The 25,832-nt window shown below is 35.8% G+C and overlaps 1 protein-coding gene across 1 annotated transcript in view; it reads right to left on the reverse strand.

Annotated features, from left to right (window-relative positions):
- Positions 1–22,647, reverse strand: part of herc2 (HECT and RLD domain containing E3 ubiquitin protein ligase 2) — a 66,037-nt gene extending 43,390 nt beyond the window's left edge. The window contains exons 1-16 of the mRNA XM_073851197.1: positions 22,576–22,647; positions 18,113–18,206; positions 17,900–18,028; positions 11,506–11,728; positions 11,299–11,399; positions 6,810–6,951; positions 6,101–6,235; positions 5,724–5,895; positions 5,473–5,646; positions 5,030–5,218; positions 4,706–4,857; positions 3,908–4,065; positions 3,690–3,803; positions 3,351–3,602; positions 527–720; positions 240–440 (exon numbers count right to left, since the gene is read on the reverse strand). Coding sequence (XP_073707298.1) covers positions 240–440; positions 527–720; positions 3,351–3,602; positions 3,690–3,803; positions 3,908–4,065; positions 4,706–4,857; positions 5,030–5,218; positions 5,473–5,646; positions 5,724–5,895; positions 6,101–6,235; positions 6,810–6,951; positions 11,299–11,399; positions 11,506–11,728; positions 17,900–18,028; positions 18,113–18,206; positions 22,576–22,647 — 2,502 coding nt within the window. The remainder of the gene's footprint in view (positions 1–239; positions 441–526; positions 721–3,350; positions 3,603–3,689; positions 3,804–3,907; positions 4,066–4,705; positions 4,858–5,029; positions 5,219–5,472; positions 5,647–5,723; positions 5,896–6,100; positions 6,236–6,809; positions 6,952–11,298; positions 11,400–11,505; positions 11,729–17,899; positions 18,029–18,112; positions 18,207–22,575) is intronic.
- Between the last annotated feature and the right edge of the window lie 3,185 nt (positions 22,648–25,832).

Here is a 25,832-nt window from a genome sequence, read left to right on the forward strand (position 1 = left end):
TGATCTGGAAAGCATCTGCTGTGTACAAACATCTGACAAACATCTTTCAGATGTCAGTTTTACGTACATTCTAAATCATAAACATCTTAAAGACATCTACATACACGTCTATTTGACATCTGATAGGAGCAAACAATCTAAAAAAAAATATGTCTTGTAGACGTCAAATAGACATCTCAGTGACGTACGTGTGCTATCAGGGAATGTACATTCTGTCATTTAACAGACAGACGACTGACCTGTAGTCTGAGAAGGTTGAGAGCGGCTACAACCATGCATTCTTTCTCCTGCGGTGGTGGCCAATCAGAGGTGCCATCCATGCCCTCGCTGACCTGCCGAAGCAGCAGGTCCAGCTGGTCGAAGGTCATAGTGCACACGTCCACCACGAATGGCACGCGGAGCCCCACGGACCACTCAGAGCATGACGACCACGCAAAACTCTGACAAACAGAATATATGAAAGATAAGTGTGCTCAGGCAAAAGCAGTATATAATTAATTAAATTCTGGTGAAAGACAGGTCATACCTGACCAGGACCGCAAGAGATGCCCACTATGTGTTTGGAATTAAGGCCTGGTAAGGCTTTAGGCTGCTTCTTGTTGGAGAAGAGCGTGTCAAAGTGCTGTAGTTTATCATTACTGCCCCAGCTGTGCACCTCCCCTTCTTCTGTGAGGGCCAGGCAGTGTGTAGAGCCAACTGCTACATCCACCACCCTCTTACCTGAATTGACAAAGATTTCAATGTTAAGGTATGTATATACAGTTAAGGTCAAAAGTTTACATACACTTTGCAGAATCTGCAAAATGTTAATTATTTTACCAAAATAGGAGGGATCATACAAAATGCATGTTATTTTTTATTTAGCACTGACATTTCACAAAAAAGATGTTTACATATAGTCCACAAGAGAAAATAGTTAATTTTATAAAAATGACCCCACTCAAAAGTCTCTAATACTTTGTTGCTACCGTTTTTTGTTTTTTTTTAGTTTTAGTCGTTCATGAGTCCCTTGTTTGTCCTGAACAGTTGAACTGCCTGCTGTTCTTCAGAAAAATCTTTCAGGAACCTCAAATTCTTTTTTTTTTTTTTTTTAGCATTGTGTATTTGGACCATTTACAACAATGACTGTATGATTTTGAGATTTATCTTTTTAAACTGAGGACAACTGAGGGACTCATATGCAGCTATTATTGAAGGTTCAAATGCTCACTGATGCTTCAGAAGGAAACAATGCATTTCATGTATTTTTTTTTATTTGAAGATCAGGGTAAATTTTTAATTATTTTGTCTTCTGGGAAACATGTAAGTATCTTATGTAGCTTCTAAAGGGCCGCACTAAATGAAACAAATATGATATTTAGGCAAAATAAGAAAAATTTACACATCTTCATCTTCAAAAGTTTACAACCCTGGCTCTTATTGCATCGTTTTTCCTTCTGAAGAATCAGTGAGCGTTTGAACCTTTTGTAATAGTTGCATAGGAGTCCCTCAGTTGTCCTCAGTGTGAAAAAATGGGTCTCAAAACCATATAGTCATTTTTGGAAAGGGTGAAATACACAAAAATGCTGAAAACCATAGAATTTTCTGGAGCCTGAAGGATTTTTCTGGAAAACAGCAGGCAGTTTAACTGTTGGGACAGACAAGGGACTCATGACCAACTATAACAAAAAAAAAAAAAAAAAACACAGCTATGGATCATTCAGGTTACAGGACAGTATTAAAGGTACCATAGAATGCATTTATACAATATTATAATTGTTCTCCGATATCTACATAAAAGGTACATAGCTTAGGAAAGGGCAAAAATTGTCCAGAAACGGTTTTACAGGTCCATTTACAACCCTAGGATTTGTCCCTAGAATGACATGGTCTGTTATTACCTTATTTGGAAGGTTCATGAATAATAATGATGAGCCCTGCTCTGATTGGCTTTTCACAGAGTGGCTCATTCAGCAGTCACACAGCAGAAAGGACACACATCGAGGAAAATATACATTTAATTACGGCGCTCAAGCCACTATTAATATGCAGGGCATTGAAACTGCATGTTTTGAATGCACGATAACTTTTTACTTTCACTTTTGAGATTTGTGATCGCACTTGCTCTATGTAACATTATACTACAGCAGCAGTACTTAGCACATCTGACAAGTTTAGATGCTGTCAGTGGAGATCAGGATCTGCAAATCATTCGCCATCGTCCGCGCAGTCATCTCTCCTTACTTTGTTTATGTGGTAAGTGAAATTTTACCACATAAAGTTTTGCATTGTATCAGGCTACCACTAGCAAAAAGCTAGTCTCGCGTAGCCAGACCTTCAGACTGACGGCTGAAGATCTGGAACTCATGGCAGCTTTCATTGGCCAAGGCCCGCCCAGAAGACCGTTTGATCGACATGTCAAACAACCAATCACAGTTTGTTTCCTTCCGCGTCACGTTTCTGTGCGTGGAAATGCCTCCACAACAACAGACTGGCGTGCAACAAGTCAGTCATTGAAATAACCAGCACTGAAAGATAACGAAGAAGAGGGAGAACAAGCAGTAAGTCAGTAATTTGTTCGCGAACGTCGCAAATGTGTATAACAACAATGGTGTCTGCATAAGCACATTTTAGCAAAACGCCGAGTAAATCAGTCTGCACTTTGTTTCCCGGCGGACTGAAAATAAACGCGACACTCGCGTCTCCCGGAAATCCGATCACATTCAACTAATCAGATCATGACTTCAACATTCCTGAAGTGTTTCCAGTTAAGTGTACCATATGCATCAGACGTTTAGCCAACGTTCCGTGGGCGTGACGTCTGAGGCTGAGACTAGCAAAAAGCTAACAGTGTCCTGGCTCGCCTTATTTTATTAGAACGCCTTATTTGTTTTCCGTGTCTTTCTGAGTACAGACACCAACCAATCCCCAATCCAATCTTTTTCAGTGGTCTTTTGCAAACACCAGATTTATATAAGGAGGAAACGATGGTGTTTAAGACTCACGGTATGTCATGTCCATGTACAGAACTGTTATTATTCAACTATGCCAATGAAAATACAGTTTTCCATTCTATGGCACCTTTAAGAATCAAGTGTTTGTAAACTTTTGAACGGGGTAATTTTTTTATTACTTTTATTAATTTTATTTATTCTATTATTTTCTCTTGTGGACTATATGTAAACGTCTTATGTGAAATATCTTCTTCAGGTCAGTTCTAAATAAAATAAAAAAAGCAGCATTTTGTATGATCCCTCTTATTTTGGTAAAATAATTAACATTTTGCAGATTCTGCAAGGTGCATGTAAATTTTTGATCTCAACTGTATGTGTATATAACGCAATGATTGAAAACAATGGAAAACACTGAACCTTGTAGACTGTCGAGTAGTTTGGGATAGCGGACATGTTCGTCAGTGCCATGGCCAAGTCTTTGATTGTCTCCTTTGCCCCATGTGTACACTTGTCCATCTTTAGTAAGAGCTACAGAGAACTGGCTCCCACAGCACACCTTCACAATATCCAAATCCTGTAACTTCTCCACAAGTTTTGGTGTTTTGCATCCATCACTGCCCCCACGGCCAAGTTTACCGTAGTCCCCATCACCCCACGACCATACCTGACCTGTAAACAGCACGCAAAACAAATTATAATGCCATCCACTCAACATCTTTAATCCATTGCTGAAAGTGTCCTTATCAGATGTCGTACCATTCTCAGTTACAGCGAGCGTCTGAGCATCTCCACTTCCACAGGCCACATCGATCACCTTAACCCCCTTTAAAGCAGTTACCAGCATGGGAGTGGTCTGGTCCTCGCTAGAGCCTTCAGAGAAAAAAAAAAAAAAAAAATACACGTATCATTTAACTTTATCTTAAGGTAAGATTCTATACGTTTTGTTATAAACAGCAGTGGATTTTAGCTGTTACCATGGCCCAGTCTGCCATAGTTTCCTCGGCCCCATGTGTACAGCTCTCCATCTGCTGTGATTGCTGCGCTGTACGTGCTGCCACAGGCAACGTGAATAACTTGCTTCCCTGCCGGCCTCCCTGAGAATACTGCAATCATGGTGGGCTCCTCTAAATACCTGTAGAAGCACAAAAAACTATTTATTTAGTGTGATTTAGTGTTTGTACACAAAGAACTATATACTGTTTTTAGATTACATACTGCTTTGCAACGGTTGGTTTTGACCAGTCAAATCAAAGCACTGAACGGTCAAGCATTTTGTATAATAATAGGGTTTATGCGCAACAGTCTTCCGTATTCTGCTAACCAGGTCTTGTTGCTTCAGGTTGCTATTAATATGTTCTCCGACAAGCGGATGCGATTAGACCTGTTTACGGGTTTGGTCAGGTGACGTTCGACATATACCCGACATATTATATTTGACATATAATATAAATATTTCTATACGCTTTAAAACACTGCCTATTAATTGAAAAAAAGAAATTGGTATATTAAAATAACTTCTGAAGGATCAAAAATCACCTTTAATATTACAGAAACAAACTCAGTTTTAAAATAAATGAAAATTTATATTTTAAATAAAACAGGCATTTCAAACTGTAATAATATTTCACAATATTTCTGATTTACTGTATTAAAAACAAAAAAAATGCATCCTTGGTGAGCATTAAAAACATTTAAAAATCTTAAAAATCTACCCCAAGCTAGTGTATACATTTAGAATAATACAAAACTGTAATGTATATTAGTTCTCTTACGTGGTGTCTCCGTGTCCCAGCCTGCCTCCATCTCCACAACCCCAGGAGAACACCTCCCCATTGACTGAAAGTGCCAAGTAGTGCTGCCCATCCGGGTGAGCTGCAAGCTTCATTATTTTCCTAGATGACAATGCGTGGACTAGCATAGGTGCCTGACAGGAAATCACAAGTTTATTAGTTTAGCCTACACATCAAAAATAGAAAAATGCACTGACAATTCTGGGTCAGCAACAGCTATATACACACACATTAAATTTATTTGTAAAGTATGGAAGAAAAAAACAACAACAACATAGCATTCAGCTAACAAAATGAAGGACTCACTAGCGTGGTGCTTTTGTAATTTTGTATATAGACAGCACCAGTGATGGTCAGGATGAGAAAACCCTTCTCTGAACAGACAATCTGTGTGACGCCCAGGTTTGAAAGTGCCTTGCACTGTATTGGTCCATTCACATTAGCGTAAGGCTTCCACCCAAGCAGACCCCAACCAATCACCTCCTGCAGGGTACCCTGGAAGTGGGGAGACATGAAGAGATTGAGCTCTATGAAGAATGATTTGTTTTCCTCATAGAGGGATTATAGATTATAAACACAATTAAATGAGGGTTTCCTGGAGCTTCAACACAAACAACAAAAAAGAGGGACTCTAGGCAACCGGGTAGCATGATTAAGATGACACAAAGCTGAGGCCTTGTTACGTTTTGTATGACAAATAAAATGCAAATAAAATGTCAAGAAACAGTTGAGCGTATTGCATGCAGTACCTTGTTAGAGGTGGGTGAGCTGCACTGCGGGGGGCTGCATGGAGCTGCCAGGCGGTCCAAGTGTGCCATGATGACTACAGCTGTCTGCCGCAGATCAATGGCCAGGTCATTATCTTGAGGCAGTGTAAGGTAGCGCAGAAAACTCTCGTTTGGGCTCAGAGGGGCAGAAAGGATCTGAAAACATAAGTAGTAAGATATAAAACCTGAAAGGACTGTGCAGTTATTAAAATGATTCAGTGATTCAATCTTACCTCAATCTCTTCTTCAGGAACAGGCTCTTCCTTACTGCTGTGGATGTTCTGGAAGCGCTGCAGGAGGGGCAGTAAGGGGGCACTGGTGCCCTGGGTCGAGCGCTCATTATCCATCTCTCTGGTTCCACTGTCCCAGAGCCTCAGCAGCAGCAGAACCGCAGACAGCAGCTGACTACAATACCAGCACATGCAAAAGTGAGTTAGAGTATTTATGAATAAGACTTGTCTGTCCTATTAAAAATCTCATAAAAGTCACATGCAAGGTCTAGAATGAATAGGTAAGAGAAACTAGCTTTCAGCTAAAGCCAATCATGATTTTAGAAATTTAAGCAAAAGGTATTTTGGACAGCGGTCATATGTTACAGCATGCAGAATACCTGAGAGTTCCTCGCTGCACTGCAAGCTCCAGAAGGATGGCTAGGGCCAAGTGCTGATCCTGCAGGGGAATGTTACTGGGCGCTTTTCCACTCGCACTTCCATGAATGTCACTAAAAAAAAATTTGTAAAATGAGCTTAAATAACAATGAGCATTAGGATTGTGTAGATTTATGATCAGTTTGCGTTAAAAATAAAGTTGAAGTCAGAGAGAATTTTTAAAAGGATGTTTTAAATTGATCAAAAGTTACAGTAAATACATTTATAATGTGAAAAATCTTTTAGTAAATCCTTTCCAACTTTATTTAACAAAAATCCTGAACCAAAAACAAAAATATTAATCAGTTCAAATGTTTTCAACATTGGTAAAAATAAGAAATGTTTTTTGAGCACTAAATCATCATATTAGAATGATTTCTGAATGATCATATGACACTGAAGAAATGACTGCTGAAAAGCTGTGCCATCACATGAATCATTACATTTTAAAGTATATTTATATAAATAAAAAAAATAATTAATCTCCAAATGTTTTAGTGTATTTTTGATTAAATACATGCAATCTCTGTAAACATTAGGAACATTTTAGGAACATTTAAGCCTTACTAAACCCCAAACTAATGTAAGCTTTCTAGCTAGAAGATAAAACCGTATTACACCAAAAAATAATATTACTACTACATTTAGGAATAGTGTAGATGAATGGTAAACCTGAGGAATTTAGTAGCTCTCTCGACCACCTCCAGCCAGACGGGTGACACTGTGCCCTCATCAAACAGGGTAGCTTCTGGGAGAGCCCGTAGAGCATCCAGAGACTCCTGCAGTAACTCACTGCACAGGTCTGCATCATCACCTGAGACACCACAAACAAGTCAATTACTAAGTGTGAATATAAACCTTCTTCATACAGTACACATTTTAATGCTTCAACAGCTGTCATTACCACGCAGTGCTTTAGCTACCAGACAGTCTGCACAAAAAAAAAGTAGTTTATTCTCCAACTTTAAATTCATTCCAATCAAAAGCACTTTACAGCCGCATGTCATTGGCATCTGTGTCAAGGCTCACGCTGTTTCTTTTAACACACGGTCAAGCATTGCACTTGATGTCATATCAAGTTAAAAATAGTCAGTTTTTAAAAGTTGCATCTGATTGGGACACATTTCTCACTTCGAGTTAGACCATGTGATTTTATGACAGGAAAAGTCCATCATAATCTTCCTATAGTCTTGTATATAAACTCAGTTGTCTATTTCTTTCAGACATTTAGGGACCAAATTCATGAACATTCAGTAACAACGGAGTGTCATTAAAAACCACAAATTCAAATCTAAGGTTGACAGTTTAACAGCTCAAGCCTGTTACTAATTTGAAAATGTCACTTTAGAACTAGTAACGATTCATTAAAAGCTAGGGCTGCCCCCTAATAGTCCAATAACTATGGCAAAGTCACACAGTCTGTGATGGACTAATCGTTAACTGCTGGTCTATGTGGTCATATAGTACATCAGGCAGGACATCCAAATGCTTGCCTATCATTCATCAACCTCAGATACGCCTTAACATTTGAAAGATGTATGTAGCAGCAACTTTGCATTGCATCTCAACCTAATTTAAACCTAGAAAAATGTGTCTGTGCAGAGTGTGGAAGCTAAATAGTAGCACACTCACTGCATGACAGATGGAGGCGCCAGTGCAGTCACTTGCTCTTAAAATACTCTGTCATTTTTGGCCATACAGATAAGAGTAATACATCTTACAAAACTGTAAAGACTCAAGATTTATTTGCGTGCAGTCAGAACAATGACGAAACGTTGCGCTTTTGTAAAATAATTAAAGCAAACAGCATGTGCTTTCTGCCATCTCAGTCTCTGATAACTTGAACGCGAAAAGTCGAAATTCTGTGTATACTTGTCTTATAGATACGAAAAATATATATCTATAGAGAGTGAAATGTCTACTTTTACATGAACCAATTCAAATAGAAAACAAATATACTCAGATTATGTAATCCGTATGAAACATGTATACAGGCGCAATTCACTACTGCAGAGACAACAAGAGTCAGTGCTGCTGACTTTATCTCTTAAACCGAAAACAAAGAAAGCACTAGTTTATCAATACAGTATTAAAACACTAATATAGTCTACTTGCTGTTTTTCCCTGACACAGTCGAAATTGTTGTTATCTGCTGGTGCTCTGTGACAAGCTGTGTATGCTTGAGCGCTTTTTAGGTTATGTAGGAAATTAAAGGCTCATTAATGTGATTTATATGGTTTATTAATAAACGTGTGACTAATAGTCAACTAATGCTTCAAATGAATGACTACAAGACAACCAGAAAAATCTTTAGTCAAGGGCAGCCCTATTAAAAGCTCACTGTATTATGTAGAGCATCATGAGAGAGATTGTCTGAGTGAGTCTATTAACTGCATCTGATACCAGCATTCATTCGTCAGGTTAATCTTATATCCACAATCACAAAATCAGTTTGAATGTCAACTGAGGAAAGCAATATCTTTGTCATTTTAACAGAGCATTTCCAATGACAGCACTAGTCAATGCATCATATAAGGCTGTTTAGAGTAATAATTACATCCTTGTTTCAGTCCCTTTCAATATAAAAGTCATTGTCACTCACTCATAAGAACAGCCATAATAATGGATTTTAATAATTTTCCTCTCTGGAAAATTCTGACTTAAAGTTACTTTTATTCAACCAGCAAGTTTTTTTTTGACCAGAAATGACACAGGCTTTCCCAAAAGATAATAAGATGATGTACAAGACGCATCATTGTGGAAAAAATATTTCTCAGCTTTAATTTATTATTTACATTTGAACAAAAAGTGGCATGTCCAAAATTATTCATACCCTTTACAAACTGTTACAGTCTATGGGAAAATCCAAAGTTCTATACCACTCCAAATAGTCCAAGCTGTTCTAAAGCATCCTAATTACCCTGATTCATTGGGAACAGCTGTTTTAATCAACTCAACAGGTGAAAAAACAGGTGAAAAGCTCTCTGCAGTTAGTTTGTGATCAGTCATGGCTAAGACAAAGGAGCTCACTGAGGACCTGCGGCTGCACACTGTGGCTGCTCACAAGTCAGGAAAGGGCTATAAGACCATTTCTAAATGTTTTGAAGTTCCAGTGGCTACAGTGCAAAGTATTATAAAAAAAAATACAAGACGTTCCGCACTGTGAAAAATTTCAGAGGACGTGGTCGGAAGCCAAAAGTGACACCTGTGCTGGCCAGGAGGATAGTGAGAGAGGTAAAAAAAGAATTCAAGGATCACCACCAAGGCCGTCCTGATGAATCTGGGCTCTGCTGGTGGCAACATCTCAAGGCAGACAGTCCAACGGACACTGCACACCACTGGGTTCCATGGACGCAGACCAAGGAGGACACCACTTCTTCACATAAGGCACACAAAAGCCTGCTTGGCCTTTGTAAATGCTCATCTGGACAAAGAAGACGACTTCTGGTCTTCTGTTTTATGGTCAGATGAAACAAAAATTGAACTGTTTGGCCACAATGATGTAGCCTTCATTTGGTGTAAAAAAGGACAAGCCTTCAACCCTAAGAACACCATCTCCACTGTCAAACATGGTGGTGGGAACCTAATGTTTTTGGGATGTTTTTCAGGCGGTGGACCAGTTAACCTAACCACAGTAACGGCACCATGAAAAAGGAGCAATACATCAAAATTCTCAACAACAACATCAGGCAGTCTGCAGAGAAACTTGGCCTTGGGAACCAATGGACATTTCAGCACGACAGCAACCCAAAACACACAGCAAAAGTGGTGAAGAAATGGTTAGCAAACAAAAACATTTTGCAGTGGCCCAGCCAGAGTCCTGACTTAAATCCAATTGAGAATCTGTGGAGGGTGCTAAAGATCAGGGTGATGGCAAGGAGACCCTCCAACCTGAAAGAGTTTTTTTTTTTCTATCTCGTGGGAGACGTCTGTGTCATTTCTAATAAAAAAAAAACTTGCTGGTTGAATAAAAGTAACTTTAAGTCAGAATTTGCCAGGGGTATGAATAATTTCAGGCTTGACTGTATATATAATCAAATATATAATCAAATGAGATGAAGTTCCTGGAATTAACTAGATTATCTACAAATAGACATTCAGCATATAAATTTAGCATATGTAAACAATCCAGTTAATTCCAGGAACTTCATCTCATTTGATTCTACATTATATTGTAACAACAACAACTGACAAAAAAAACTAAAAAAATAGGCTAAAATCAGCACAACTAGCATTATGAAAGAGATTCCAGCAGTATCAATCAATATGGTCAATGACCTTTTAACCGGCTTACTGCTTTATTCCTAAATGAACCTCTGAGGGTAGAGTGTAAATATTGTAAACCAGGCCTTCTATTGACCATGATACCATTCAGCTCAGTGTATTCATGTAACATATCTTATGATGTTTCTTTCCCACCAAAGACAGGAAAAGCTGAACGCTATAAACTACAGGATAAACATTCACTCTTCCTCTAATACATCTGCCTTCCCCCTTTTCAATCTTCATCTTTTCTCTCATGTTCTCACAACTATGGCAGTTCAGCTAAAATCCAGCTCTTGGCTATTCAATGGAATGTGCATATGGCTCAGGTTTCAAGGCGGCTTTATATCTCGGGCCAGAGAGGCTGTATCCACCCATTCCCTGTGGACACTATGCTTTACAGTTTTCAACATCTAAACAGATCATAACTAGATCTCCCACCAGTCTGTAACCTTCTGCTTAGACTTAAGGTTTCAGCTACAAGCAGAACAGAAAAATCTGCTTACGTCTGCCCTTAACTCTAGGTTAAACTACAGTGTCGACCTTTTGTAGGGCCACTTTCTACCTGAAGTGAAGATTAATGAATATTGCAGAATATAACATAGGAATCCTAAAAGGGGATTAAGGAGTAAAATACAATGACAAAGTGACCTACACATTAAACTGAAGGATTTATGAACAGGTGATCTGTAAATATAACCTCATATGAGCCACAGGACAATTGGAGATTCAGGTAATGCATAAAATAGTTGTAAAGTAGCAGCAAATCCTCTGCTTATGTTAAACCACTCTTTCCAAGAATTTGATTTCAGAAGCATCTCAGCTCCTAACATTTTGTCAACAGAAGTGCTATTGTAATAACAATGGATGCTGGGTAACGTGCAAAGGAATGGCTTACCAGATCTCCAAGCTCGGCGAAGAAAGGCAAAGGCAAAGGAAAGAGCTGCTCTTGATCCCACCCTGGCCAAACCCTCCACACCTTTACTGACTGGCCGAGCGCTGAGGAAACAGACAAGAACATTTTGGAACTTTTTTTTTTCCATTGTTTCTAACTTATAAATACAGTTATAAATGTAGTCCAGTTTCGAAGCTCTTATCCTCATACCTTTTGTTATCAACGGCAGAGAGTGGAGGGCTGGGGGGACTCTTCCAGCGCACTTTGTACTTTTCCTCCATCATGCTGTGGGTGAGTGAGATGAGGTAGCGCTCCAGGATCACCAGCCTCTGGCTCAGGCGCAGGGCGGAGAGTGTGCTCTTAGCTGTCTGCGAAGACAGCTTTTGTTGGTCGTCTACTAGCGCCATCAGACAGTCCTTTAGCTCTACAGTTTCTGTGCAAACAATGAAATAAAAAATAAATATATATAAATAAGTAAAATAAAACTACCCACCTTTTTCCTGAGTAACCGATGAGCACCGCCTTGATAGATGCTAACTTCCATTTGGATGCTCTTATGTTAAAGGAACACTCCACTTTTTTTGGAAATAGGCTCATTCTCCAACTCCCCCTGAGTTAATAAGTTGAGTTTTACTGTTTTGAAATCCATTCAGCCGTTTTCCTGTTCTGGCGATATTGAGTTTCGATATTTGTCCTATTTAAAACTTGAATCTTCTGTAGTTATACCGTGTACTAATACTGGCGGAAAATGTAAAGCTGCGATTTTCTAGGCCAAAAAAACAGCTGAATGGATTTCAAAACAGTAAAACTCAACTTATTAACTCGGGGGGAGTTGGAAAATGAGCCTATTTCCAAAAAAAGTGGAGTGTTCCTTTAAAATAGGGTAAAAAGATAGAGTGAACGGATTAATTTTAAACTTCTTAAATATGTGTTAATTTGACCAGAAACACCAGAGACGTAATTGTAAAGCATCTTTCCATTATGTAGTGGGCGAGACTTCTGTTTTCACGCAAAGGTGGATAATGTAAAATATGGTTAAAATATGGTTAATGTTATTATGGTCAATAAAATAATATATAACAATATATCTAAATAAATAATATCTAATAAAAATATGATCAGATGTGGATATATGTAATTAGTGTACTACAGTATATACTGCTCATATATAAAAATACATATCAATACAATTAGTACAATATAATGGCAAATAACAGCACTTTATTACATTATTTTATATCAACTGTTGTTTTAATAATTTTAATATATAAAAACATCCACATTATATTAGAATTTTTTATATCAACATATGCTTTTTTACTTATATAATATAATAACAAAAAATATATTAAAATATATATAATCTAATGCAGATACGTGTCATAGTGTACTATTATATTTTTTCATTTCTAAAAATAAAAAAATATAATTAAATACAATATGTAAGCATGTTTTAAATTTTTGTATATTTTAATAATATATATAAATATACACATTATATTATACCATATTATATTAGTGTATACAGTATACCATATTATATTGTTTTTAAATAAAGACAATAAAATATAAAAATGCAACAATTATTATAGACAATAAAATGATATTTAACATAAAATTAAAAAACTTGATTTAATATAACTGTCATATTAACTTATAATTTTAATATATAAAAATATCATTAGCTTTTTTATACCATATTATATTCATTACATTACATTACATTATTTACATATGTATATACATATACATTTACATATACATATAAAATTTACAAAACTGTTAATTTAATAAAATTAAAATAATATAATCGAATTTGGATACATGTCATTATAGTGTACTATATTAAATATTTGTCATATGTAAAAAGTGTAGATATAATTAGATACAATATAATGTCAAATATAAGCACATTTTATTGTTATTTTATATAAACTGTTATATTTTAATAATAATAATTAATATCCACATTTTATTATACTATACCATATATTGTAATATAACATACCATTTTATATTTTATATTAACTGTTATTTAAAAAAAATAGATATAACATAAAATAACAGTTGATAGTCAATAAAATAATATACAACAATGTAAAAAAAAAAATGTTGATTTAATATAAAATAAAATAATGTGGATACATGTCATTTTAGTGTACTACATTAAATGCGTGTCATAAAAAAGTAAATATAATTATATCAATATAATGGCAAATATAAGCACATTTTATTACATTTAATATCTTATTTTATAACTGTTATTTTTAATAACAATAATACTAATAATAGTAATGCATAAAATTATCCACATTATATTATATTATATTATACTATATTATATAATAAACTATGGTCTACTATTTAAAATATTTTGCTACAAAAACAACATAGCATTATAACTATATTTAGGAGACCTGGTCAAGAGGGCTTTTAACTTTTGCTTCTCCAATCCCTGACTACACAGGTTATAAATAGCCTCTATGTTATTAATGGCATAATGCATTAGCATTTCATCAAGTTTTTGCTATTACAACAGCACTAATTTTATCACAGTGTTGTACCAATTAACTAAAAATATATTTTGCTCCTGTGAAATACAATCTCAAGTCGCTAAGTCTACAAAAATGCCAGTCTATATAGAACTGAATCTAGTAATAACGGTGCTGTATAACAATGTTTGTAGCAATTTGAGTCCTTGAAGGCAATTCCAGTCTAAAGCCTTCATTATGCTTGCCTGAAACTGTCTGCCTGGCTCCACTGGACTGTTGTTAAGGATGTGCATGCATTCATCTCTTCACAGCCTCTGGATAAAAGCCTCATACAGGCAGACAGGGTGAATTAAAATAGCCGATCTAAAATCCACTTAAGCCTTATGTAAGCCAAGCTGCCTAACCCTCACAGGCCCTGAAGCAGTGCAGTCTGTATGTACAGCAGCACTAAGAGGTTATAGTGCATGGTACTGTGAGAAAAAGAAAGGGTTCGAGCATGTCACACAAAGATAAGTAAAGGAAAGGCTTTTTTTCCACATGGCTGTTTGACCATTTGTTTAGCTTTAAACAGGCTCCCACAGAAGCTAAAAAGCACTTGTTCATTTCATGCAATTCAATATTATGCTTCTAGCATAGCAGTTGGTCCAGTTATCTGTAAATGTCCTCTTTTTCACCACCACTTTTATTGCTAGAACAATGGAGAGATGACAGGAAATGATAGGGCTCTTTTAATGCTCTCTTTTAGGGGCCAGATGATCTAACAAAACTCACCTTAACATTTTACAGAAGGAAACCCTATTTAAAATCTGAAGCAGTGTTTTTATTTTACATGAGGAATAAATTTATGACCCGAGAGAATAAACAATCTATTTATTTCTCTATAAGCCTCCCATTCAGGGAGAAAATAATGAGTCTTTCTTGTCCTTTACGTTATTCTTTGAAGTACTCTACAGTTCAAAAGTTTGGGGTCAGTACAATTCTTTTTTTAAAGGAATTAATACTTTTATTCAGGGGTAGTAACAACAAAAATAAAAATTATCCCATGACTTACTCACCCTCAAGCCATCCTGGGTTCTTCTTTCAAACAAATACAATTGGAGTCATGTAAAAAAATAAAATAAAAAAAATGTCCTGTGCTCTCTCAAGCTTCGTAATGGCAGTGAATGGGTGTTGAGATTTTGAAGTCCAATAAAGTGCACCTATCCATCACAAAAAAAGTATTCCACATGGCTCTGGGGGGGTTAATAAAGGCCTTCTGAAGCAAATCAATGGTTTCAAAAATATTCATATCGAAAACTCTATGAACCATAATGTCTAGCTTCTCTAAACTGTCGTATTCACGTTCACAAGAGAGTGGTGTTTCAGCGGATAACATCGGACATAGCGCAAGCTCTGGTGAGAATATGCTAATCTCATGAGAACCAGGATTTTTAACAAATTCTTCCGATATTTTTTGTACTTCTAATTCATAACTGGTGTTTGTTTTTGCTCTCCTCTGCGGTTCCACATTCGTCACTTCTCACCGGAGCTTACACTGTGCCTACAACCTGCGTCATCCACTGGAATGCCACTCTCGTGAACACTCATACAACAGTTAGCGACGCGAGATATATCACTCTCTTTAAAATATTACGTTGTTTTTTTGTTTTTTTTTAAACAAACATCGATTCACTTCAGAAAACCTCTATTAACCCCCCAGAGCCATGGGAGTACTTTTCATGATAGATGGATGCACTTTATTGTACTTCAAAATCTCAACACCCATTCACTGCCATTATAAAGCTTGGAAGAGCCAGGATTTTTTTTTTATATAACTCCGACTGTATTCGTCTGAAAGAAGAAAATCATATACACCCCTAGGATGGCTTAATCATGTGGTAATTTTAATTTCTGGGTAAAATATCCCTTTAAATTGATCAAAAGTGACAGTAAAAACATGTATAATGTTACAAAATGTAAAAAAATAAATAAAAATAAAACGCTGTTCATTATCAACAACAACAAAAAAATGATGTCAGAGTTGAGTATGCGCCTATGAGTCTTGTGAAAACCAACATTTATTTACAGGAGCAAAGTTTCCTGACAGTAGCAAAGGAAAACCAGTCTCCTCTTGGCTTATATCGAAATCCTCCGACATTTTTCTTTACAAATCCTTATTTTATACTAATTCATGACCGTTGTTTTGTTTTGCTCTCTCCACTGCCTGTCCGTGTTTGTCACTTCTGAGCAGCTCATGCACAACGTCATACGTCATCCGCCATCCGCCCGGAACTGCTTCAGTGTACAAATGTTAGCGCAAGCTAGAGAAAAATGAATATTATGTTTTAAATATGGATATTTTTCTCACAAAAAAACACATTGATTCACTACAGGAGGCCTTTATTCACCTCCTGGAGCCATGTGAGGCACTTTTTATTATGGATGGATGCACTTTATTGGACTTGTTTTGGACTGCTGAAGAGAAACACCTACCCATTGTCATTATAAAGCTTAAAGGAGCCAGAACATTTTTTTTTAATAACTCAGATTGTCTTCGTCTGAAAGAAGGAAGTCTCATACATCTAGGATGCCTTGAGGGTGAGCAAATAATGGGTAAACTAAACCCAAAAACCTATAAATTATAAACTCAAATCTCTTAAAATATCATGGTATATCTCAGTGTTCACTGCACTAAATACAGGGTGAAAGAGCTCCCTCACTACAAAAATAAAACTCTCTCGCAAAAAAAAAAAAAAAAAAACACCGCTATGGACAGTATTTTGCAATAGGCTGTTATAGGAAATCCTGCTGAGGTCATGTGCCGGACTGCACCCGCTTAACTACCATGTGATGTTCATGGGGGGCCTTCATGGCTTTCCATCAACATGTTCTTATCACCACTCACCAGAAAGCTGCTCCACCTAGACCTGTCTGTAAACACACAGGGCCTACAACCACACACACAGGGTAAAAATAACCTCACAGACAGTATGTACAGTCACCCGAGCCCCAAACACCTCACGGGCCAACCAGAAAACACACACACAAAAACTAGGGTAACACACACTGTGCGCAAATCTACTAGAGAGTGAGTAGGTCACCTGTGTGGTGACAGGGCTGAATAACTTGGCCACATTTAGATGTGGCAAATCCATCTGCTATCCTACATAACAGCACTTTGCTGATGGGAAACTCGGCCAATGGAAACTGCTCAAGGGTTTGCAGTTAGATGTCATGTGCTGAGGAGTGAGAAGACCTTTGAAGTGTAGTTTATGATTAGATGTAGGATGTCACACATAGAAATAGAATACTTTAAGATGAAACGGAAGTGCTAATGGGTTTTTTTCTTGTGTATTGTGACAGATCAGAGTTAAAATGTATAGCCAAGACTTGGTTCTATGCGTTGGTTGTTGACTGGATTTTGAGATGTGAGTGTTGAACTCAAAAATGGAGGCAGATGATGTCAAAAATGGGTCTCATTTTCAATTTTGTGACTGTTTACAAAAGCAATTTTCTCAAGCACTGCACATGTGACCCTGGACTACAAAACCAGTCAGAAGGGTAAATTTCTTTGAGCTTACAGAGAATGGAAAGCTAAATAAATAGGCTTTCCATTTATGTGTGATTTGTTAGAACAGGACAATATTTGGCTGATATATAACTATTTGAAAATCTGGAATCTGAGGGTGCAAAAAATCTAAATATTGGGAAAATTGCTTTTAAAGTTGTCCAAATTAAGTTCTTAGCAATGCATATTACTAATCAAAAAATTTATGGTAGGAAATTTACTAAATATCTTCATGGTACACGATCTTAATATCCTATAGATTTTTTGGATATAAAAGAAAAATTCATTTTGATCCACACAATGTATTGTTGGCCATTGCTACAACACATTTCTCCTATTTAAAACAGCTAGAAGGCATGCAACTAAATAAAATAGAGCACAAGATTTGTTTCAAAATGTATTTTTAGACATGTTTTTGTGCACGTGGGAAATCCAGTGCAGATTTATCCAATGACGTGAGTGGGATGACCATGCAAGGTGACAGTCAGTGGATGCAGTAATCAGCATGTTGAGTTCAGCACTCTCTATTTGAACCCAGAGCATGTCATTAAGAATCACCACCCACCTGGCTGCCTCCCCCAGTCCCACATCTCAATGATGGAGTGATGGAAAGATGAAGCCACCGCCTCTTCCTCTTCCTTCTTTTCCTTATCGTTTGTATCATCTTTCTTTTGGGTGCAATCAGCACAGTCCTCTGGGAAGGTGAGCAATTTTAGACATTTAGAAAACTAAAAAGCATCAAATAAAGAATCTTTACAAATATATAGAAAATTTGTACCTGGATGGGGGGACTCTTCTCTGTCAAAGACAATCTCTCCATCCTTCACCATCTCGTTCCACATCTCGCCAAGTCCTTCAGGAGAGAAGGCTCGCTGTAACACAGAGGAGATATTATTACAGCTAGATAATCTTTTACAATTAATTTTAGGTTTGCGTTTAACTCAAAAAATACTAATAATAAAATGACAAATATATAACAAAAAAGTAAAATGTTTTTTCTGGTGTGGCCAGTAAAACTTTACTCAAGAATCATTTCTTCTTCTCATTATTATTATTTAGAAGTCGTGATAGTATTTTACCTTTGCTTAATATAAAGTTAAGAGAATAGCTTTTATTTCAAATAGAAAATTTTCTCGTATACAAAAGTGACAGGAAAGGTACAGTCGTGGCCAAAAGTTTTGAGAATGACACAAATATTAGTTTTCACAAAGTTTGCTGCTCAACTGCTTTTAGATCTGTTTCAGTTGTTTCTGTGATGTACTGAAATATAATTACAAGCACTTCATATGTTTCAAAGGCTTTTATCGACAATTACATGACAATTATGCAAAGAGGCCGAATTTGCAGTGTTGGCCCTTCTTTTTCAGGACCTCTGCAATTCGACTGGGCATGCTCTCAATCAACGTCTGGGCCAAAATCCTGACTGACAGCAACCCATTCTTTCATAATCACTTCTTGGAGTTTGTCAGAATTAGTGGGTTTTTGTTTGTCCACCCGCCTCTTGAGGATTGACCACAAGTTCTCAATGGGATTAAGATCTGGGGAGTTTTCAGGCCATGGACCCAAAATTTCAACGTTTTGTTCCCCGAGCCACTTAGTTATCACTTTTGTCTTATGGCACGGTGCTCCATCGTGCTGGAAAATGCATTGTTCTTCACCAAACTGTTGTTGGATTGTTGGAAGAAGTTGCTGTTGGAGGGTGTTTTGGTACCATTCTTTATTCATGGCTGTGGTTTTGGGCAAAATTGTGAGTGAGCCCACTCCCTTGGATGAGAAGCAACCCCACACATGAATGGTCTCAGGATGCTTTACTGTTGGCATGACACAGGACTGATGGTAGCGCTCACCTTTTCTTCTCCGGACAAGCCTTTTTCCAGATGCCCCAAACAATTGAAAAGAGGCTTCATCGGAGAATATGACTTTGCCCCAGTCCTCAGCAGTCCATTCGCCATACTTTTTGCAGAAGATCAATCTGTCCCTGATGTTTTTTTTCTGGAGAGAAGTGGCTTCTTTGCTGCCCTTCTTGACACCAGGCCATCTTCCAAAAGTCTTGACCTCACTGTGCGTGCAGATGCGCTCACACCTGCCTGCTGCCATTCCTGAGCAAGCTCTGCACTGGTGGCACTCCGATCACTCCGATCATTTTCATGTCAAAGAAGGACTATGCAATTCATCTGATCACTCTTCATAACATTCTGGAGTATATGCAAATTGCTATTATAAAAACTTAAGCAGCAACTTTTCCAATTTCCAATATTTATGTAATTCTCAAAACTTTTGGCCACGACCGTAGATATCTTTTGGTGACTGACCATTAACTTCTGTAACATTTCTATTTTGGCCAACTAGTCAGCACATTAAAATGCCACCAAAGGCTCACTGAGGACTTAGCATTAATTCCTGAAATTCAGAACCTAGATTCAAGTTTCAAATGTCAAAAATTTATTGAGACACCAGATCTCAAACTGTAAAAAGCAGAGAGACTTTCACAACCCTTGAGTTGATGCTAATAACAGCTACTGCACCTTAAGCAATGCTCCAGACAAATGTCACAGTGACCCAAACACACAGATACACATTAACAGCATTTTGGGGGTGTTGATTTCATAAGTCATCACTACACTACTACCAGGAATCAGAGCTAAATTCATCCAGTGTTTTGAAACACAGCACACACATTTTCCCTTCAAAACAAGATGATATATTTTTGCAAACAAGATGTCAATAATCATAGAGTGGTAAAAAGTAATGTAATGTACCAACTGACAGGGTTTATTATATAGTTTACAGCATTAACAGAGAGAGATTTGTTGTAGATTCTCTATATATTCAAGTGAATCGATATCAAACTGAATGGAGATCAAAATTGAATTGAATCACAAGCTTGTGAATCGAAATCAAAATGAATCAAGAAATTTGTTTTGATAGCCAGCACTACTTACTGCAATTATTTAAATAATAAAATAAAATTTGCAAAAAGACTGATTTTATTAAATAATATTTGCTGCATGTTTCAGAGTGAAGTGTCGCACTGTGTTCTTTTATACACAATCAGCACATGATCTGGTGTTTTCAGTGTCTCAAAAACAGCTTGGTTGGAAGTAAATTCTGCTTCTAATGAACTCCATCAGTGCAAGCATTGTGAGTTTAGGTCATATATAATGTGCATTTGGGAACACAATTTGCACCAATCATCAAGCCAGATTTGTAATGAGAAGCACTTATAAACCAAATATTGTCAACAAGATTTAAAGGACTATTGTTGTGTAATAAAAGTTTGATGGTTGAATGTTTAAAAATAAATTAAGACAGCATAAAATATTAGTATTGTAACTGTACGGTTGTATGGTTTAAATTATTATTTTAATTTATAATTTCTTATTACATTTTGCTTATTTTATTTCTCAGTGAATAATACAATTTGTAGTTTGTTTAGTATTTATTATTAATAATAATAATAATAATAATCTGTAAAAATAACAACAAAAAGAGTTTATACACTACCAGTCAAATGTTTTTGAAAAGTAAAACTTTAAATGTTTTTTAAAGAAGTCTCTTCTGCTCACCAAGCATTTATTTGATCCAAAGCACTGTAAAAAGTTTTGAAATATTATTACTATTTAAAATAACTAAATAATAAATATGTAATTTATTCCTGTGATCAAAGCTACATTTACAGCATCACTACTACAGTCATCAGTGTCACATGATCCTTCAGAAATCATTCTAATATGCTGATTTGCTTTATCTAATAATTATCAATATTTTAAAAAGTTGAGTACATTTTTTTGGGAAAGAAATTACAGAAATGAATACTTTTTTTTTTTTTAGCAAGGACGCTTTAAATTGATAAATTGATGATAAAGACATTTATAATGTTACCAAAGATTTCCATTTCAGAAATGCTATTCTTCTGAACTTTCTATTCATCAAAGAAACCTGAAAAAAAGAAAATCTACTCAGCAATTTTTAACATAATAATAATAATAGTTTTTTGAGCAGAAAATCAGAATACTAGAATGATTTCTGAAGGATCATGTGACTGGAGTAATGATGCTAAAAATTCAGCTTTGAAATCACAGTAATAAATTACATTTTAAAATATATACAAATAGAAAATAGTTATTTTACATAAAAATATTTTGAAATTTGACCGTTTTTGCTGTACTTTGGATCAAATAAATGCAGGCTTGGTGAGCAGAAGAGCAGAAGATTTTTCTTTATAAAAAAAAAAAAAAAAAAAAAAAAACATTAAAAATCTTAAAATCTTACAGTTCAAAAACTTTTGACTGGTAGTGTGTATTAGTCATATTGACTAAAAACAAGTACAGCTTAATACATTTATACGCACACACACACACACACACACACACACACACACACACACACACACACACACACACACACACACACACACACACACACACGTGTTATTTTAATAATTATTTTAATTATTTAAAAATGATTTAGCTCTCATTTTTAAGTTCAAACTTTTAATCAGATGAATCACAATTCGATTTTTTACTCCAAATCGTGCAGCCCTATTAATAACATCTGATGTCCCAATTTTAGAAAAAGAACAAAATGATTCTGCTTCTGACACTCAAGTCCATGATTCATATGACTAAACTGAAAAAGGTCAAACAAACTTTCAAAACAACACTGACAAGCAAACGCATCTTGCTTCAAGCATTTTTATACTTCTCACAAACAAAAAGGGACCCAGACAGCTTTTGGCATAATAATAATCATAAAATCAGGCCGCATGAGAAGTTTCCGTGTAAACACCAACAGCAGGCCACAAAAATAAGCATAAAGACACTTCTGTTCGCTTTCTATTCACACTGACTGAAATGTTGCCCCATCGCTAAGGGAACAGTGTTTAAAAACGCTCACAACACAAGCTTTTCAACAGTTTAAGACCTTAAGCGATACTTTTATTATCCTACTGACCAGAAGAAATTATCTAACGCCACTCAGCATCAGTACTCACCGAGAAACAAGATTCAGTAGACTTTCAGTGTCAACAAACAATTCCTGTTTCTGCTGAAGCTTAGGTACCACACTGCTTGTGTCACTGAACACAGCTATGCAGATGTAAATGTTGACCAACAGTGCAACCAAATAGCTTTGGGATAAGGACTTCTATAAATCCCTGCCCCTCTAAAAAACCATCAACACTCTATATTTAGCATCAAGGACTCTATTTGGACCGATGACCACATTCATTCCAAATTTTACCTGCAAGTCTATCTTCAGCCATTTGTCGTGGAAGCGCAGCTGGGCATCAAGGGAAAAAGATGGAGACGGCATCCTTCCCTCGGCTGTCCAGGCTGCAGATGCAGCCTTCCCTAAAGAGACACATTCACGGATCAAACGACAAGTTAACACTGTGAAGCTCAGACCAGTGAAACAAATCACATCATGCTATCTATATCTCATTAAAACAACGTTCCCCTTCTGAGTTAATATTGATTATTTGCATATGGATTTTCTCAAAGGCACAGTAGTTCAGTGCAGCAGTCTGTAGTTGATGATGCAATCTGGCAGTTTCAGATAATTAGGAACCATCTTCATAACTGTGTAATCATTCCACATTCAGTATAATACTTTGTGTTTAACATGTATCTTAAACACCTAATGCATTGCAAAAACATTACAATTTAAAGGGATAGTTCACCTCGCAGGGAAAATCTGCACTTCATATGAATTACAAGATTTTCTCAAGAATGTGTTTTCTATTAAATGAATTGTGTTTGAAGATATTACAATACTCAAATTCAAAACAGTCCACAATATTTCTGCACCAAGTCATACAATTATATTATATTAAGTTAGAAAAACTCTGCAGTTTAAGTTGTTATTCATTGATAATCTTACCCTCTGGTTAGCTGTAAACCACTGAGATTGAGTCAATGAACTCCAGAATCACTCAGATTGAGTCTGTGACTTGGATAAAGCAATTCTTGAAATATGAGTGCACAAACAGTATGGACAATTATGATTTTCTGTCCGTACTGAGGTTTGACATATGTGACCCTGGACCACAAAACCAGTCATAATAGTACCTTTTTAAATATTGAATAAATAAGCTTTCCATTGATGTATAGTTTGTTAAGATGGGACAGCATTTGGCCAAGATACAATTATTTGAAAATTTAGAATCTGAGAGGGTGGGCAAAAAAAACGAAATAATGAGAAAATTGCTTTTAAAGTTGTCTAAATTAAGTTCTTAGCAACGCATATTACTAATCAAAAATTAAGTATTGATATATTTACGGTAGGAAATTTACAAAATATCTTCATGGAGCATGATCTTTACTTAATATCCTAATGACTTTTGCCATGAAAGAAAAACAAACAATTTTGACCCATACAATGTATTTTTGGCTATTGCTATACCTGTGCTACTTAAGACTGGTTTTGTGGTTTAGTCAGCACTCTTATTGTCAGCACTGCTCAACACATTATAACAAAATCCCTACAGTCTTTGGAAAGACATAAGAATCAGAAAATATTGACATATGTTTAATTTTCTGGGTGAACTGTCCCTTTAATTTCAAGCGTAACTCAACCTTGAAATATTAAAATACGTCTTTAACCTCTTTCCACACTTCATAAAATGGACAAATGAGCAATTTCTAACATAGAAGCAATAAAATATGAAAAAACATTATTAAATATGAATGTGGTATTCTGTTAAAGCATCCACACCTGATCGAACAGAAAGGAGAGCATCACTGAAATAATTTATTAAAACAAACTGGGTGTTGGCTTGGTCATATTCTCCTATCCATATCTAATCATCTGTGTCAACATGTAGATGCAAGTAAAATATTGCTTTTTTTAATCAACAGATGTTGCTGTAATGCTGCAGGTTGCTATCTGTGATCGGTGTGTTTGTTGATTGAACTCAGGCTGTCAGCCGCTAGCAGCTAAAAGACAGGACGTTCTTTAATACTGACAGCGCTTTGACCTACTATTCTTGAACACACCAGTTTATTAATACCGCAAACCAGCTATCTTTTCCTGTCCTAGAATTCGTTAGGGAATCAACGCATCTTTTACCTGTTTGGATGTCTTATTGAATCCTTGCTTCTTCGGTCCTACCACCAGCTTTACTGCACTTTAATGTCGGCCATGTCGTGTGGTGACTGACAGTATCGGCAGCCAAACAAATGAAGAAGAATCAGATGACGTACAACAAGCGGAGGGCGGGACGACGCAAGAGCCAATCACAAGCTGAGATGGACACACATGGAGCACGACGTTCACTAAAATGAAAAATTATCAAATTATATGCATAAGCATATTTCTAGGACTTATCTGTATGGGGAGTGGACACGTCAGATATATATTTTATAATTTTAGGCTGAAAGTTCCTTGAGTGTTTAAAGGAAATTATATATCTTAAGTTCTTTGGTCACGATTTTTTGAGTTTTTAACCATTTTATTCCTTTTTTTTTACCCTAGGATTTTTTTTATTAAAAGTACAACTGTTTAGTATAGTTTAATTAATTAATATTATGCCATACAAGTAAAATTATAAAATAATTAGGAAAATACTGTTTTAAATAGTTTAATTGCATGTATTTTATTTAATGCACTGTTGTATAACGTGTAAATGTTACACTAATGAAATCATGTTGTTTAAAATGCTCTTCTTTTGGTTTTAAGAATTTAAAGGAAGAATTCGTAATGAAAACTATTTTTATTATTGCTTAAATGAAATACAAAAGACACACTAATAAACCCAAAACTTAATATAGTTCCAACAACTCCAAACCACAATATATATATATACACTTACAGTCAAAAGATTTTTTGAATGTTTTTTAAAGAAGTGTTCCGCTCACCAAGCCTGCATTTATTTGATCCAAAGTATTTTTACTATTTAAAATAATTGTTTTCTATTTGAATATATTTGAAAATATAATTTATTCATGTGATTCCAAAGCTCAAAAAACATTTTTTTTAATCATTATTATTATTATGTTGAAAACAGCTGAGCAGAATTTGTTCAGGTTTCTTTAATAAATAGAAAGTTCAAAAGAACAGCATTTATCTGAAATAGAATTTTTTTGTAAGACATTATAAATGTCTTAATCATCACTTTTGATCAATTTAAAGCATCCTTGCTAAATAAAAATATTGAGTTCTATCATCTTTTATTAATTTATATATTTTGAAGGATCATGTGACACTGAAGACTGGAGTAATGATACAAAAAATTTAGCTTTGATTGCAGGAATAAATTACAATTCAAAATACATTCAAATAGAAAACAGTTACTTTAAATAGTAAAAAAATTTCACTTTTTTTTTTACATTTATGTATAAAACAGGCCAAAATGGCAGTGTTATTATCCATACATTACCATACTTTAAAAGTCATAGTAAAGAAAGATTTTTTTCTCCATACAATGAAAGTGAATAGTGGCTTATATTGTTTTTTTTTTTGTTGTTGTTGTTGTTTGTTTGTTTTATTAAAGAAGAATG

This window comes from Garra rufa, chromosome 12, assembly GCF_049309525.1.
Source record: "Garra rufa chromosome 12, GarRuf1.0, whole genome shotgun sequence".
NCBI classification, from domain to species: Eukaryota; Metazoa; Chordata; class Actinopteri; order Cypriniformes; family Cyprinidae; genus Garra; species Garra rufa.